General features: G+C 40.7%; 1 protein-coding gene across 1 annotated transcript in view; it reads right to left on the minus strand.

The window, feature by feature from the left end:
- DAAM2 (dishevelled associated activator of morphogenesis 2) overlaps nt 1–18795 on the minus strand; it is a 130489-nt gene that overhangs the window by 51284 nt on the left and 60410 nt on the right. Inside the window, exons 5-9 of the mRNA XM_019473261.1 lie at nt 13834–14167; nt 4524–4634; nt 3417–3520; nt 1197–1263; nt 137–254 (exon numbers count right to left, since the gene is read on the minus strand). Coding sequence (XP_019328806.1) covers nt 137–254; nt 1197–1263; nt 3417–3520; nt 4524–4634; nt 13834–14167 — 734 coding nt within the window. The remainder of the gene's footprint in view (nt 1–136; nt 255–1196; nt 1264–3416; nt 3521–4523; nt 4635–13833; nt 14168–18795) is intronic.

The following is an 18795-nucleotide window of genomic DNA, read 5'->3' on the forward strand; positions in this document are numbered from 1 at the left end:
AAGTACCTTAGCCACTGCCAAATTCTGAATGGAAGACAAGGGCAGTGTGTGTCCTGGTATCTGTGACCCTGTACCTACACCAAGCTTCACCCGGTTCTTCAATACCCGTTGCTCTGGAAAACTGCGATGTACTCACATGGCATCTGCAAGCAGTGCTGGAGGACGGATAACAAATAGGGATAGGCGTCTGTGTGCTTCAGTCTCTTCTTGATCAACTCAAACATCTGCGAGGCACTTTTTGTATCAATGTGGATCTGAAGTGAGAGAAGGTAGTGAAAGAACAAGTGAGAGAAAAACCATGCACAGTGAAAGCCTGACTAACTGTGAAAGATCTGATCAACACAGAGACAGGCAAATTTCCAGCAGCTGGGAACTCTGCAGTCTCCTGCAATGTCCTGCTGCAAGTTCTAGTGAGGAGCAGGCACATGGTCTTTGAGACCAGCATTGCCATCCCCACTCCGGTATGGAAAAGATCCCCAAAGTAAAGGGCTAGAAAGGTGGGAGGCATGCAAAGCCACCAACAGCTGTTCTGGAGCAAGCAAAACATTTGAGTCTTAAAAAGTGGTGGCACAAATAGTAGAAGCTAAACTAAGCAGGAAAGGGCTTGTTGTTCTGTATCAGTGTGTGGCAAGAGCTGGCCATGAAGAAGGAGGAAACTATAACTATTCTGGACCCTACAGCCTCCTACTGTTGCCAGAGGTTGTGGAAACTGTCCTTGTTTTATGCTTATCTTTAAAATCCACCCAATATAAAATACTGATCCTCTCCCAGAGGCTCTGAGGTGACAGTCTTCAGGAGAGTTTCCTGTAATCTTGGGAAAAATATCAAAGAGCCCAAGCTTCACCCGTGGTCATGTAAAGGGAATGTCTGAAACTGGAATGCATCTGGATCATCAGGACTGAGAACATGAGAGCAGGGTTGAGAACCTCCTCCACTCCTGAACCTTCAGCCAAACAAAAGAAAGAAGACTTTGTCAAAGACACTTGGCAGAAGCCCTGCCTGTGATCATTGTTTTCATTGTTCACACATCACAGATCCCCTACTTGCTAAATGAGAAACAGTGAAAACAAGAGCACCAGCCACTCTCAGCACCCAAGTCAATCATTGTTTTCAGGGAACACAAAGGGAAGTTGCACCAAGCATCCAAACTGGATGTTCAGCTTTGGCAAGTTCAGGTACTCCAGAGAAAAACTTACCAGGTCAAACCGCTTGGCAAGTTCCAGGTCATCTTCATTTCTGACCATCTCAAAGAAATCTAAGTGCCTAAGAGAAAACAGAAAAACAAACCAAACAAAACCTGCCAATGTTCACGGCATAATTCAGACTTAAACTAAGTGTGTCACTACAGGAGCAGCAACACCTCATTTCCAGCTAGAACACTTGGAAATTGGCAAGCCTTTCTTACATGAAGTGCTGGGATAGGTATGCAAGGCAACTCATGGGGATCAGTGACAGGCCAAAAGGAATGGCTGGCTGAGGTATACCTGCTCTTCAATCCTTGTGCTAAGTCACTGTGTTGAGGGAAGGCTGCTAAAAATAAACATAAAATAGGAAAGGGATATTCTATTTGTGATTAATGCAATGCCTGCAGTGATAACACATTTCTAAAAAGTCCATGCCATACTTGTTAACCAGATATTAGACCATTAACAAGTAGTTTCTTTTACGTGGTGGAGCAGAGATGCATTCAGTGGATTAGTTAAACAGCAGAGCTCACAGCTGTCTTTACATTTGCCTACTGATGAGCACAGCAGCATGCCTCTGTTGGGATCTGGGGGACCTGGTGAGAGACACATTTGACCATGGCATCTGGACTTCTCTTGCATGGAGACCAAAGCACAGCAGATGATGTGGAGAAAGGCTGTGGCACATCCCCCTGTACAGACCTGGCATATAGTCTAGGTAATCCAGGCATCTGGGATCCTCTCAAATCTCTGCGATAATTCTCATCACTGTAACTTGTAAGATCCAAAAGCGCCCCTAAGCCCCTCCTAAACACTCCTGGTCACTGACCGAGGAACGGGGCAGTCCTATTGCCTATAGAACAGATTCTCTTCTTGGTTATAATGTTGTAGATAAAAAGTAACATTACTGGTTCCAGCTCTGCAGCAAACTGTAGACACATACAACTGCATGCAGTCTTTCCCTGTGACATTAATACACAGATATATGCCTCCACCTGCTCAAAGGTGTGAGGCCACTCTTTATGACAGGCAGCTGGTGCTAACCTGGTGCTTATGCAGAATCTCAGGCATATTATATTTGCCCCCAGGGATAGCTCTATCACCCTATAGCAGCTCCTGACAGTGGATGTTTGAGAAAACAGTGCCTTGAAAGCTGCAGGCATAGGCCTGATCCATGGGTTTTTCACCATGTGCTTTGGCAAATTTGACACTTCTATCTAGGAAATCCCAGATATCAGATACCCACAAATCAGCCCTGCTCTGTAGGAAGGGACTTGGAGTAGCAGAGAGTAAGGGACAGCAGCATGTCAGCAGGTCATTGCCTCTCCACAAAGCTTAATGTGGTCACAGGAGAAGGTAGACTCCCATGGCTGCCTGCTCTTACACCTTAAAATGCTTCATTTTGTTAAGCAAATGGATTTTACCAGACTCCTCATTGGTTCATCAGTCTTCTAGCTTCTTGAAGTGTCTCAGTCAAATTTTTCATATTGTTTACTCCAACCTTATTTCAGCATGTGGCTTTGTGAAGGGTTTAATTTAAGGTCATTAGTAGCTTCAATTACTGTGGTAAAATATGGAATTGCTAGTGGAGAAAGCACTTATTATCCCTATAACTTTTTACACAGTAATTTGAAGGTGCCATTCAGTGTTACATTTTGTGCAGTAGCAGGGCTGTTTGAAGATGCTCCTCATTATTCTCTCTTGCCCCCTTGGCATCTTTACCCCTTCGCCCACTGCAGGTCCCCCTTCTCTCATAGTTGTGCCAGTGCCACTGTTTGGGAGGTTGTGGTACAAGCTAGATCACAAAAAAGATTGAGCTTAAAGAAAAACCTTGGAAACTCAGAACCTATGCTTTGACCACACATACTCAGTCTCAATGAAGTCAATGACTACTGGCTTCCCTCCCTCCTACCAGGACAGGCTTTTGCTCCAGTTTTGCTACGAGAGAAAAAGAATTAGAACGTTGTTTTTTGTCATTCTGATTGCCATCCCCAGCTTAGAAGAAAAGTAATTCAGAAACTCCTTGCCACAGCTGCTGCCAACTTAGTATGTATGTTTACTACTTCATCTGCTGATTTCAATTTTAAGGACAGATCTCCTTTTTGTCTTTAAAGGGAGTCTGTTTTAGAGAGAGACAGAGACAGCTTTGTGCTTAAATCTGAAACCCAAATGGAGAAGAGTTTCTAAGAACTCTTTCGGTTGATCAATAACTGTTCTCAGAAAACATCTTACCTGTCCAGTGTGGCATTCTCATGTCCTCTTAGCTTGTCAATGACGGGTTGAATTCCCAGCATTAGAAACTCATATCGTAGGTGTAATCGGAACTCCAAATTGTCCTTAAAAAGTGAGGGAAAACTGTTATTAGGTTCCAAAAGCTTTTAATCACATTAAAAAAAAATACTTAAAACCTCAATTCTTCCCTTTTTAATATCCTCTATCCTGACACCAAATTCACAGGATTATTAATTCCAGTAAAGTAAAAAAAAAAAATTAATGCCTTTGCCTCTGTTTCATTTAAAAATGCAGTCCTCATTTACCTACAATGAGTTCTGCATACCCAGTCAGAAGGACAGCACACTCCACGTTGTTCCACAAAGAACAAAAATTATTAGCGTTTGTCCTGCTAGTCCATTAGAGGTCTGCCTCCTGCTTACAGATGAACAGTACTGCAGTCTTCCTCCTAGTTTTTATGTTTCTTTGTCATAAAATTGCCATATGCTCTGGCAAACTTGACACCTATTCAGTGGGATGTTACAGGACTGCCACATATAGAGAAAATACATTGCCAGGCAGAGCTCTTATGAGCTTGTTGTCTGTTGTGGTTTAACCAAAAAAAGAAAAGCCAATGTAACAAAAGTTACACTTTTAATGAAACAAAATCAGTTTAAACTATCCTCCAGACTCAAAAGAAAGTCTTGTTAATGAAAGAAAAACAACAAACTGTCTTTTCTGAAATGTCTCCCTTTGACATTTTTAAATTAAAACATTTTGAGTTTGGCTTTGAGTCAAAACAACTTAACATTTCGAAACATTTCTGAAGGTAAACTAAAATGTTTTCTAAAAGGCTGAAATCAAGAGGTAAATGCTTTGCAGTTCTTTAAAACAAAACAAAACCCAAAGCAATCATTTCAGTGCAAGTAGTCTATGTTATATTAGAAGAGGCTGGGAATGAAATAACATGGAAGACATTATAAGACTGATAGTAACAATTAAGCATTATTTTCCACAAACTATAACCACTCAATGACACAAGATATGTGGCTTAATCTACTAGCCATTTCCAAGGTAAATTAATTCAAGCATAACATTTTAGAAGGAATTTCCAGGGCAGTGACTCACCTCACCAGCACCAGCATTCAGAACAGCATTGATAAAGGACATGATGGCTGTTTTGAGATTTACTTCATCTCGGTATCGCCCCATGCTTCGGTCTAGCTCGTTCAACAATGTCTGAAACAGAACAGCAGTCTGGGTTAGAGGATATAATCTAATTTCTTGCACCATTTTGCATACTGTTCATGGGATAGACACACAGTCGTCTTTTGATTTGCTACATATTTGCTTAAAGAAATAATTTTTTTCAGACAAGGTTGTTAGCAATTGTGGGCATGCCACAATAAAGAAATGAAGAACAGTGATAGGAATAAAATGCCCACCTGATCCTAATGAAAAAAAAAAAAGCTTTTTTTTAAACAAGTTATTATTTGAGAAAAAGCAGATGCCCTTTATAGTTCCTGCCAACACGATCTAGGAAAGCAGCAGAATTATGTCCTTCCTAGTCAGTTAACTCTGTATGGCGAATATGACAGGGAGTTTATACATGCAGAAAAATAGCATCAGATTCATACATCCTTTCTACTCACATCACTCAAGTAATTTTCATTATTTTCTTGGGTCTCAGCAGGATAGATTGTACTTATGTATACAGGGGGAGAGAGTTCTAAAGAGAAGCTGTCTTTTGAGGAATAAAACCTATATGTGGACCTTGGAAGATTTCTCCTTGTTCCTTCACTTACAACCATTTGACATGAAGCAGACAATTACCTACCTCTTGGTAAGCTCCTATCAGGGATTTGCAAATAACAGGAATGTCCCCTGTGCATACAGCTCCAAAGCTCCAAGGTGAATTACACAGCTCCACGGGAAGTGCAGTTAAGCTCCTGTTTCCTTGTTACAGAATCATAGAATGGTTTGGGTTGGAAGTGACCTTTAAAGGTCATCTAGTCCAACCCCCCTGCCATGGGCAGGGGCATCTTCAATTAGATCAGGTTGCTCAAAGCCCCGTCCAGCCTGACCTTGAACACTTCCAATGATGGGGCATCTACAACTTCTCTGGGCAACTTGTTCCAGTGTCTCACCACCCTCATTGTAAAAAAATCTCTTCTTTTTATCCAACCTAAATCTAGCCTCTTTTAGTTTAAAACCATTCCCCCTTGTCCTGCCACTACAGGCCCTGGTAAAAAGTCTTTCTCCGTCTTTCTTATAAGCTCCCCTTATATATTGAAAGGCTGCTATAAGGTCTCTCCGGAGACTGCATGTCTCCCTATTAACCAAATAGCAGGGATATTTAGCATTCAGGAGGTATTTAGCACAGAAATGCTTTTGATCTAATCTCTACATACTTACAGATATTTCACCACAATCTTGTGAACATCAGGAGACAAAGGAGAAAAAAGACTAGACAAAAAATGTTGGTAGCCTGTGCCTTACACAATCTATTTAGGATTAATTCCACTTGAGTATTTACCAAAGAAGTTATATGTAGAAACTGATTAGCCATGAAAGCAACTCTACTTTTAGCTTTGTGTTGATGACCATGAATCTTCTTTTCAGGATCTTCTCTGATCAGTTCATAATTCCAAGAATGATTTTCCTTATTGGAAGTGTAACAAATTCCACTTGAGATCTGCCAGTTCAATTGTATGTGTCTCACTCCAACGTTAATAATAAACACCCCACACTCATACATTTGTTTTGCTGATGCACTAGAAAGACAGAATTCTTTTTACTCTTCCCAAGAAGTTTTGGCCATAAAGGGAGAATGAAGACAAAAATAACTTTTTAGTGTTCAGCTCAGCAGATCCATCTAAATAATATTTTGAAGCTATGATGCTGAGTAAGGAAGTTCATTTTCCTTTAGTCAGTCTTCTGTCCCTGGCTACTGAAAGTGTTCATTCACAGCAAAATCTTTCCTGTGCTAGTCATCAGTTTCATAGGTCTATCTTGTTTCTTGTAGAAAACGGACATCACCACGGAGATATGCCTCGAGAAACAGGGGGAATATCCTCCTGTGCATTCCCCAGGGCAAAGAATACCCCCCGGGCTTCCTGCAAACCCTTTGCTTGTTTTTGTGTAAAAATCTTTTGATCTATCATACACTACTACTGACACATGTTCTTATATCTGAGCATAGTATGTTCACTATCAAGCAAGCTTGATTTCATAAACTCCTTTTTCTTGCATCTTCTAAATTGCCCAGCTGGCACTCACAAATGTCCCTACTCCTGGCATTTGAACTTCCATCACATCCATGATTTCCCAGTAGTTATATTATGGCCAAATACCAACCCTTCCCCCATTTTGTTAGAAATGGGAATGAGTCTTACAGAAAAATATATGAAATGCGCTACTGAGTCAGACTGATGGTCAGTCCAGTCCATCATCCTATCTCTGACAATAGGACACTATTTGACAGGTCTTTAAATTCACCAACAAACACAACTCTTCAACTTGACAAATAAGCAGAAGTGAAATAAATGAGAGAATTTAGTTCTGTTACTGACAGATTTGACACTGAAATCCAAAACACATGTGTCTTCTTGGAATAATTTAAGTAGCCATTACTACAGAAGCATCAAAACCAAGGATGGTTTTGCTGCTTTTCTTCAGAGGCCTCATTCCTACCACATATTCTTACAGACTTTTACAAATATGCTAGACTCTGTGCAACAACGTATCAGATGCAGCATCCAGACAGGTTGAAGGATGTTAACAAAAGTTTTCTATCCCCCATTTCAGAAGGCTGGACTAGGACCAGAATGCAGTGGGGGCCAAGCCAAATTCAGGGCAAGAAAAACAAAAACTCTGGGTTGCGCTAAGCTAACTGAAGAGCAGCGCATCTTCATGTGACTGTTCAGCTCTTGAAGGAAACTCTATAAGTTCATGCAATTCCTAAAGATCAGAGTCTACACCCACACACTGTGGCCGAACTCCAATATCTCCAACCCTTTGCAAATGGCTGCGGTTCAAGTCTTCACTTGAACATTTCCTGTGAAAAAGATTTCACCACACCTCTTGGCAGCCAGCTCTGTGGCCCAATTGATCTTATGGTTGTAAAGGTTTTTCCTACTATTTAAGCAAAACTTTCCTCACTTAATCCCATTATTCCTCATCACTGACATCCAGTAGGGTTTCATTCAATCTGCAGCAAACCTCAAAAGGCTTTGGATGAGCCCTGAGGGGAAGGAGCAAATCAAGTGGGAATACAGGATTTTAATTTGTTCCTTGTTAGCTCCTCTACTACAATTCCAAATTGATCAGATTTCTCCCTACAGATTATGGTCCGTACTGACGGTGTTTAACACAAACCAGGCAAGGGGGCTCTGGAAGGAATGCTCCCAATCTCCACCTTTTCAGCTGACAATATCAAGCTTCCTTTATTCCTTCACCTCAAGCTTCAAATTTTCTAGCAGCTTTAAGGAAGAAAACAAGAGTGTTCTGCCCAAAGCAGCCCAGTTAATATTTTCATTGGCAAGTGAAATCAGCTTCTTTCAGACAGTATCTAACACCTAGGTTCTCTCAAGACTAAAAGGAAAATTCTTTCTCCCCACAGGGGTCCCCCAGCTGGGTGGGTGTTTCAGACAGCAAACTAGGCTGGAAGGGCACTGGAACATCCTGATGTACTTTTCTGGGCCGGTACAGCATTATGACTTTGCAACATTAGTTTGATTCAAAATATGGCATGTTAAAAAGTACAACATGTTACAACATCATAACACAATGCATTCACTCCACAGAAGAAATGAGGGGAAGCAGCAAGCATAACAATAATCAGAAAGGCAACAGCTTAGGGAAGAGTAAGATTGTGTCCCTTTCACAAAGGAAACCAGTCATAAATAGGATAATGCAGACATAAATGACACTGAAATCAGAGACTCTTCTTTCTCAGTTTTCATAGCATTTTAGAAACCTCCATCTTCACAAGAAAAGCACCTAAGAAATTCAAGATAAAGCAACGTTTTCACGGTCACACAGTGAGCCAGTGACAGAATTACACTAGTACCGATTTTGAATACATCAGATGGAAAAGAATCCCAGCAGAGACACCAAGGGCTCATCTTCCTAATTCTACATTTCTGCTTTAAGGGTTTATTGTCTGGCTTTCCAATGTTTTCTTTCACACCTCTTCTTTAAGGGGCAAAGTAGAATTTGTAGGCAAAGAAGCATATTTCAAACAAAAATTGGATGAAGAAAAGACCGAGATTTTCCGGATTGCCTCAGGAAGGAGATTGAAGGCATGCCTTTATATTATTGTGGTATTTGAGTAAAGATGGAATACTACTCTGAAGAGGACAGTTTTCAAAGAGTATCTTAAGAGGAACTGCAGACTGCCTGTTGGACATTAAAGGGAGTTATTCCAGGCAGAAGGGCAGCGTGAAAGAAGGGTCAAAGTAATCTTTGTTTTAATAAACAGGCAAAAGGATCAGCCCAGGCAAGAAGCTGCGGCAAATGTGAGAAAATAGGATTAGCCGCAATATAAATTCAGACACAAACATAAAGTACAGAATCTTGTTGCAAGTGCCAAGACAAAGATAGTCCTGATAGACCTGTTAACACACTGAACAGCGGAGATATAGGGTGAAGTTGTAGTGCTAAAAGGCATTCGATAGAAGACTGAAGTCTCAACAAAGAAGAGTAAGTTCTGGAGAATCTCCCATAGCTTTAAAGTGACTCTTCTCTGAAGTTAAGGACTAGATTGATAATTGCACTCAGTAGAAGAAATGCTGGCAATTTAGAAAGAAGCAATATCTTACATCAGATTTTCCACACAGAGCAAAATATGACATTTTGTTAAGTTAAGGAGATAGCCCTTTATATTCATAAAAGTTCTATCTATATTTTCTATTAACTTCAATTAAAAAAAAGAACACATCAAAAAGCAAGGACATCCTTTCCAAAACATTTCAGCACAGCTTGATTAGTGGTCTTCAGTTGGTATGACCTAGTGGAATTTAGTTAAATTAATTGGGATTACAAGTGTTTATATCACTCAGGAATCTCACTGTAATTTGGATTTTTACTTTAGATACACTAGGATAAAACTGTAAGTTTCCTATTCAAATAGTAGGAGTTATAGCAGGAACAAGCCAATGCAAGTTTAGTAAGAACCGTATCTTAAGTCACAGCTTTTCTTCTCAACTAATTCACCAGTTGCTGGGTCCTCTGACTACTTTTGGCTAGCTGTGCCAGGTAGCAAGAGTTGGGCTTAGAACACTGACCAGCAATAACTTCTGACATTCAACGAAACATGCCATGTTTTATGTTACCGTGTTAAATATATGATCTCTACATCACTCCACCACACTTGAGCATGTGCAAATCGGAAATAATCAGTGTTCCAATCTAAAGTTGTCAGCAGCAAGTTATGCATGAGCTCAAGTTTTAGATGGTTGCCAGTAAATAATTCTGAACCTCTCTTCCTCCTTCTTGCAAAGAGGAGTGGAAGTAGAACCATGTACCCCAAATTTTTATTCACCATGATATTCCTCTGCAACAAGGGGAAAAAAAAGAAAACAATTTGTGCTGGGGAAAAATAGATCTGGAACAGTGTTTCTTACATTTACCTCCTGATTCCTCAAAGTACATAGTGCTGGCCACCACAGATGATATGGGGAGAATGGGACACTTAGATTTACTGCAATCTGCAAGAAGGGAAAATAAATCCAAACATATAGTATACAAACAAAGTGCCAGCTTTCATAGATGAGGAGGGATAAATTGACAGCGAGGTGGCTGAAAGGGATAAAGAATATTATCAACCACTGTTGTCAGGAAGGCAACTTAAGGAAGAGCAACAATTGCGCTGATGTCAGAGGTCAGCGTTACCTGTAAATTATTTATTGAACATTCCAATAAAAGTGAGCTCAGTACAGTTTCCACAAAGCCCTACACTTTTTACTTCACAAGAACCAAGTTTGATTTCCAAAACTGAGAGTCTGAAATTATTCTCCTCTTAGGTATTGTGTCTCTAATTTGGCCATTGTCTTACGGAGCTAGATCAAGAGAAAGACTGAGCAGTGCCTTTACAGTTCCCAGCTTTCCTTTTTCCACCCCCATTAGAATCAGTCTGCAATAACGAACCACACAGCCAAAGGAATAAATTCCTACTCTGCACATTCAAAGTATGTTTCTCCTGTTCCTACAGTTTAGTTCATTTTTTATTACTTTTCACAGAAAGAATTCTCATTTCTTGGTTCTGCCAAATCCCCAGTTGTGGGGTATCATTTTCAACATAACAGTGATTAAGTGTGGCCAGTCAAAGTCAACCTAAAGCTGCAAGCTCTAAACTGTTCAGACACTTCAATACACTGAGTGATGCTGCTAGTTACTCAGGCTACAGAAAACACATCCCCAAAAAAGTTCTCTTTGAAACCTGAAGGATCTTTTCAGATATTTGCAAAGTCTGGGTTACAAAGATTACACTCAAGACTAGGATAAAAAAAAAAAAAAAGGCTTTAATTGACTTTAATTGTACACCACACCTTTGAAGTTTACAGTAAAGATGTAAGATAAGTGTTGTCAGCTCATCCTTTTCTTAAAATGGCCTCTCATAGCCAAGTTATAGTGGATGCTTCTCTTAATAATGAGCTGCAAGACTGTTCTGAGACACAGGTGTGGGACGGCAAGAGGCAAAGAGATATAACACTCTCTTAACTGACAAGTCCTAGAGTATCAGAGAACCTTCCACTAAAACGTAAGGAAGCCCATGACCACATTTGTTTCATCAGCATTTAAAAAATCACCAGTCTCTCTGTAAGAAGAAAATGACTGAAGAGGGATAAAGAATGTTTTTGGATGAACCCTTACCTCCTCAAAATTAAACTTAAGCTATTGTGTTGTGTAGTGGAAAATCCCATTCCAGCATCTAGAAACAAGTGTTAGAAATTGCAAACAAGAATGCATCCTTTTGCTAAATCATTTTGGGGTTTGGGGTGGGTGGGTGGGTGGGGTCATTTTGTTTAAGAGAGAAAAAAGAGAGAGTATCCATTTATCTTTCATTTTTTCTCCAATGGGAAAGCATTTTGACAAAAGCAAGCATTTATGCAAAGTACTCTTTCATGAATGTGAGAGTTGGTAAGCATCCGCAAATCATTACACCAGATTCCTCAAAAGCTCACAACAAGACCTGTGCTACCACACTGTCCAGCAATGATTTACCTCAGTTATTCGGTAAATGAGAGTATCCATTTATCTTTCATTTTTTCTCCAATGGGAAAGCATTTTGACAAAAGCAAGCATTTATGCAAAGTACTCTTTCATGAATGTGAGAGTTGGTAAGCATCCGCAAATCATTACACCAGATTCCTCAAAAGCTCACAACAAGACCTGTGCTACCACACTGTCCAGCAATGATTTACCTCAGTTATTCGGTAAATTTTAAACCAATTAAAAAAAAAAAAAGAAAAAAAAAAAAGAGGGCGAGGACCCAAAGAGGAGACATTGAGTAAACTCAGCATCTATCTCCCATATGGGCTTATTAAGCAGTCATTTGGTCAAGCGAGGATAAGTCAACACAGGACCACAAGTGTTGTCAGGGCTGTGAGTTACCACTGCTTTTTGCTGAGGATCTAAGGTTACCCCCACCTGTCTCCAAGGTATACAAGAATGTCAGATTAATTTAGGAAGGATTCTCCATTTCAGCTAATTACTAGAGAGCAGGCTAGATGGGGTAGTGCACATAGAAGGGTGGACCTGCCAACACCACATATAGGTGAATAGAATAGAATAGAATAGAATAGAATAGAATAGAATAGGAGTAGTTCAGTTGGAAGGGACCTGCAACGATCATCTAGTCCAACTGCCTGACCAATTCAGGGCTGACCAAAAGTTAAAGCATGTTGTTAAGGGCATTGTCCAAATGCCTCTTAAACACCGACAGGCTTGGGGCATCGGCCACCTCTCTAGGAAGCCTGTTCCAGTGTTTGACCACCCTCTCGGTAAAGAAATGCTTCCTTATGTCCAGTCTAAACCTCCCCTGGCACAGCTTTGAACCATTCCCACGCGTCCTATCACTGGGTACCAGGGAGAAGAGCTCAGCACCTCCCTCTCCAATTCCCTCCTCGGGAAGCTGCAGAGAGCAGTGAGGTTGCCCCTCAGCCTCCTTTTCTCCAAACTCGACAGGCCCAAAGTCCTTAGCCGCTCCTCATGGGACATTCCTTCCAGCCCTTTCACTAGCTTTGTTGCCCTCCTCTGGATGCGTTCAAGGACCTTCACATCCTTCTTAAATTATGGGGCCCAGAACTGCACGCAATATTCAAGATGAGGCTGCACCAACGCTGAATACAGTAGGATAATCACCTTTTTTGACTGGCTGGTTACACTGTGTTTGATACACGCCAGGGTGTGGTTTGCCCTCTTGGCTGCCAGGATCTTGGCTGCCAGGACCAAGCCAAGATCTCCTGCATCCCAGACTCAGGTCTGAGTCACAGTCAGTGAATCCCATAGTGCATTCAGTCCTAACAACAAACATTGGCAGCTACTGTTCATGAGCACAGACTGTTTCCCCGTTCACTTTTACAGTCATAGCTCATTGTAGCCCAAAATCCACTGATGCATTAGCTGAGGAGGAGGAAGGAGATAATGGTTAACAGAAACCAGGATCCAGGGCTTGTTGGCCCAACACGACCCTTATCATTTCACCTAAGAATGAATAGTAAATGGGTGAGGTTACCCCAAAGTTTAGGAGCTACAGCTTCATACACAGCAACAGATTCTGTTATATCTTTTTGTAAAGGTGCTCAGTTCACTACGAAGAGGAACGTTATAATAGCAGCCAGCAGTATCCACAATAAAAGCCTGTCGATCTACTGACCTACCTCAAGGTCTCTGAGATTGAGTTTCCCTTCTGTGTTCTGAATGGGAGATACCTGAGCCAACAATTGCTAAGTGGTGACAATTCACAACGTGATTGCTAAGCGGCAACTGAAGTGCCTCTACTGTCCATTATTTAATCCACAACTCTTTTATTACTAAATTAAGGGCTTTAAAATCAGGACAGAGGCTCCTGGAACTCTATGGCTTTGGTTTCTAGGGCAGAACAAATGATTACAACAAATGATACCACCCTAGAAATGCCATCAGGTTAGAGTATGAACAGATTAACGGCTTTCATTTAACATAGTAAACCCTCATTTTAAGGTAAAATACAGGAGATTTTAAGTTAGCATTAATGCTAACTTTTCAAGCAATCAGGTCTTAAAAAAAAAAAAAAAAATGCTGATAATCTATTTGAGGAAAAGCCCTTCCTAAAACAAAATGAGAAATATTGCCTTTTTGCTACCTAGCAAGTTAGCAATACACGCACTGTAAAAATCACTCCCTGCAGACATTCGTCATACTGGGTATTTCTGGCAAAGTATCCTCCTTGTACCTGGAATCTTGTTCTTTCTGCAGCATAGACTTGATAGTGAAGCATGGCTTGCAGGACTTTCTTGTGACCATCTGGTACCAAGCAGACAGCCCCTAGGATCTCCAGCACAGCAATCTTGGTCTTAATGTTCTCAGTCCGTAAGCTCTGGGAGATGATGTTGATACTCTCTGGATGAGCCAGGACATGAGCCCGTCCTTGGGAGTTGTTCATCAGTGCCTTGATACACCCTATAACGGATGTGTGTATACGGCTCTCTGAGGTCTCATAGTCCATGCTCTTCAGGAAGTTCAGCAAACAGCTCAGGCCATCCAGCTCAATAAACCTGGTCACAAACCTGGAAAAAAAAAAAACAAAACAGGTAGGAAAAATAAGGAAAGCAGACCAAAGGCAATTTATTCAAAAGATACCGTATTATTCAACCCTACATCCGTAAAAGCTGGCTAGTTTTTAGCCTAAAGTTCACAGAATAATTCCCAGGTATTTAAGAAAAACAAAACAAAACAAACAAAAAGGAGAGAAAACAGACTAGCTAATAATGGTGCCTCACATAGTTTCAGGGTAATTATATTCTATCACCTTATGACCCTACTCTTTGGTTGCTGTGTTCTTTGTTGCAGTTACCACCAAACACCTGCTGTGGTTCACCCCAATAGTTGTTGCATTTTCAAGGCTGAACGGATTCTTTCAAATTGCTACATCTTACATACATGCTGATACACACAAGATACATTTTCATACAGACTCATCACCACACTTTTAATTATGAGTTCAGATTATCTTGAAAACCATTTTTGACTGAGGTCAAAATTTTAGCAATTACTTACAGGCTTCCACCTCCAGGAGCGGGTACACTGACAGGCAAACTCATTACCCACTGTGTCTGTCAGCTGTACTGACTTCACACTCTGATCCTGTGTATAGGATCCATACGTATAGGAAGATATAAAGTTAAAGTTTAAAAGGTACATGTTCTTCAGTAAAAGGCAAAGCTCCTATAATGGCCTTGGCTGGTTTTTTTTTTTTTGTTTGATTATTTGTTTTTATTTTGAGGGGGTATGTTAAGGATGAAACAGGTCCACTGTCAACCTGCAGTGGCAAAATGTACAGTAAAAACATCATAAATAGAGGAAATACAGAATTAATCAGTTACCAAATGACACACTGAAGACTGAACCTATAGTAGGACAGGTTTATTTTGACTATTGACATCACTAGAGTTCTGTTTCTACTGTATTCTACCATAAAATTTGCTTTTCTTCAGGTTAAGATTATGGAAACTGAAGATGAAAACAATATGGGAGAAAGTCCTTGGAAAAGTTTAAGGTTTTGTTGAAAACCAGGGTTAAAAAATCCACATGGGTCAAATTAGACCATGCAGACAGTCTCCTGCAGACAGACAAATCAATAGAAATGAATGGGATTATATAAGTCAGCTCAAAGCAATATTCTAGCAATGTTTCATTTAGAGTTCCCAGGCTTAAAAATGGGGATTCAAAGATATGAAAAGGGCTGCAAATAATTTCTCTACATCGCTTTGTTTACCTCCTGCCTCCTCTAACAGGTTGTTCAGGTAGGTGCACTTTTTTAGAATGTCTGAATGCAAAACCATGTGAATTACATTTCAATTTTCAAAATGTACACCAACAATAATATGTCCGTGACAACACTCTAAACAGCATAATGTAGAAAGACACCTCAAACAAATGAAAAGGTTGTTAACAATTACCACCTGTGTAACAAATTAAGAATACCAAAAGTCTGTGTCATTTTGCTTTTATCCAGCCCCTCTTCCTCCCTGTTGGATACTTCCTAATGCTCTGTCTTTCTCTTTTCTGTCCTTAAGTGAGATGCTGTTCCTAATATGCATCAGTAATGGAAGCACCATACTGAAAGACTGAATTTCACTGGTCTCTGTTCATGTCTCTGCACCAGCAAGACAAACCTGAGCCATACTTATACATCTCCTGGATAATATGGACTTGACATATGTATGGTCTTCTGGTGGTTCCACCCCACACCACACAGAAATTTTCAGGGCCTACCTGAAAGTTATGCTTACTATGCTAATAGATTTGCCAACTTTCAGCTTATTTGGGCCAGCAGTTTGACCAGAAACATGGCAAAGCCTCATGCTTTCAACAAAGTTTCGGTCTGAGGCTTGGGTTTTGTTCAGAATTGAATTTCAAAGTGAATATCAGAGTAAGGGCAAGCACACACAGGAACACGTGTGCACCAAAAATGAAAACAAGGTTTAGTTGAACCCTGCTAAGACAATCTGCCAAGTTTCACACAGGTCTGATTGTACATTCTTTGGATGCATCATCTTGTCTACCCTAACAAATCGTAGGAGCAAAAGCCCCTCTGCCTCCAGGCCAGAGAGTGGGATCAACATTGTGCACCAGGAATTTCGTAAGTCACTCAAAGCAGTTTGTTATTTAAACTAATTATAGAAAGATTAAAACTCGGTTCAGTTTTTGTAATGCATTTAGCTGCTAGCATGCCAAAGACGACTGAAATAAGTGCATTCATGGCTAAAAGAATTGCTGCTAAGGATGTATTTGGAACCAAAATAAGCACAAACTCAACTTGTTACCAAACAATGTGATGCCAATGACTTCTGAGCATTTCTCTAACCCTGCCAAAGAGCAGAGTTGCTCTTTGCCTCTGCTATGGAGGGACTAGTTTAAATTCTCCTGCTCCTCCTCACCTCCAAAGTTCAGTTCTATGAATCCATCCTATACCTTAGCTACTCCCTCCATCTTTTAGGGAAGAGGAAAAAAAAAAAAAGGCAAAAAAAAGCTGACGTTTTGCTGTTCTTTTCAGTTCCAGGGCTGAGAGAAGACTTAAGATGGATACCTTTCTAAAGATACTGAATTCTACTGACAAAAGAAAACATTCTGAAGAAGCAGCTGAACAAAGGGTCCCTTAAACATACTTTCAGATGGAACACCTGGTCTTATGACAAGACATACAAGACAATACAACCTTCATCTATTTAGCCTGCTCTGATGACCATGTGAAAAAAATAGTAAATGCACAAAAGTCACATTGTCCCAATTAAGTACAATCCCTTACTAAATTCACTGGCAGAGCAATTTTTCTGGGACTGTTTGGATGAGGTCATTCCAAAAAGGAGGCATGCACAGGAAAGTGGTGTGTGTCACAGACCTTGATTAGTGACATAATTTAAAACAATGTCGGGATTTTCCTGTACTCTTGCTAGTCCAGAGAGCAAACAGTAAGCTGCATTACTCAATAGGAAGCAAAACCAAGGTACCTTCCCATTTCAGCTGACATCAGAAGCAGGAATCAAATGATGATTTTCACCTTCCCTTTCCAAAACACTTAGTTCACTGTTCTCTGGAAAAGCCAGAAATCATGCAAGAGGAAGATAAAGAAATGGCAATAGTTTCCGAGCCAACAGACACTCTCAGTATGAGAATTTGCTCGGTGTGAGCATGTATGTGGGGAGGTACGTATGTAAACATCTGTACAGGAGAGAAAAAGAGGTGGGAGTTTAGCTGACAGGCTGAGAGCCATAATCCTCACACTATTTGGTGTTTGTGCATCTGTATGTCTGTAAGCAGGGACGTGTGTGTGTATGGCAAACCCAACTCATACAAATAAAGTACCTTCTTCCTCACAATATACACCTATGTAACTAACTGCCATCCTATACATCCTGTATGCTGCAAAATAAGGTCTTGTTCTAGACTGAAAGGTGTAAAGTGAAGCATATTTGCCAATGCATTCCGGCTAACACATTCAAAAACTCAAGTGTAAATAAAGCAGGGTGTGTTTTAATAGGTGCTAAACCAGCAAATTAAAGCCTAACCTCACCTCAGACTCTCACTTGACCAGTTTAGCTCACTTTAAAAGGCAGGGTGCCTCTTAGCCTTTCAAGTTTTAGAGAGTGCTGATCAGAACGAGTTAGCTAGCTCTAATAACAAACCTTTCATCCAAATACAGATGCAGCGCAGCCTAAGAGGTAATGACTCACTGATGGATTCCAAGTGTAGCGGGGGACAGCCTCCCTGTGAGGCTTGATCCAGCTCAGGAAAGACAGAAAGATCATATGCTGTGGGTGTGCAGAGAGCAGGATGTTCCCACCCTGTTAACAGCCAAGGCTACACTTCCCTGCAGCGTCAGTTTTTGAAGCAGGGGGCACACGTGATCCTGACAACTACTGAACTGCTGAAAAATTCAGCAAAATGGGTTTTGCTTGCTGGATGCATAAATGATCATCTCTAGTCGGCACTTGAATGCAACATGGCTAAATCAAACAAAAATAAAAGGAGGTAAATCTGAGTTAAACAAGAGGAGAAAAGCAGACAGTAAAGGGAGTTAGTGATGATTCAGACTAAAGGAAGTATTTTCCTGGGGTTCCAAAAAGTGATTTTTTTTTTCCAGTCCCTTGTAAGTTTTTACTTTTGCTGCACTTCTGAACCTCCATTTTTGGGCACTAAAATACCAAAAGAAAAGCTCTTCTCTCACTGCTTCTGTCCAACAGTTTGTCATCACACTTGTTTATAGTCATAAGTTCTTACAAACCCAAAAGAAAATGTGTTTCCTTACAAGATACAGATGTGGGTTTTTTGTTCTCTAAGGCTGGGGTTGTTCCTGCGTGCTGGGACATAACCTGGCTTTATTATTTCAGGGCAGCTCCTAAATACCAGAACAAAATGCACTTGCTCAAAGGGGGCCAACTAGCTGCCCAGGGATCCTTCTATCACCTTTTCTCCAAAGAGGAGAGGAACTTGAGTTTGGGTAGGTCTGCTTCAGTTTTTGTTGCTGTTAGAACTGGTGGGTTGGAATAGAATCATAGAATCATTGAGGTTGGAAAGGACCTCTAAGATCATCGAGTCCAACCGTTAACCCAACACCACCATGCCCACTAAACCATGTCCCTAAGCGCCTCATCTACACGTCTTTTAAATACCTCCAGGGATGGGGACTCCACCA

Source organism: Aptenodytes forsteri, unplaced genomic scaffold (genome assembly GCF_000699145.1).
Source record: "Aptenodytes forsteri isolate BGI_AS27 unplaced genomic scaffold, ASM69914v1 Scaffold309, whole genome shotgun sequence".
Lineage (NCBI taxonomy): Eukaryota > Metazoa > Chordata > Aves > Sphenisciformes > Spheniscidae > Aptenodytes > Aptenodytes forsteri.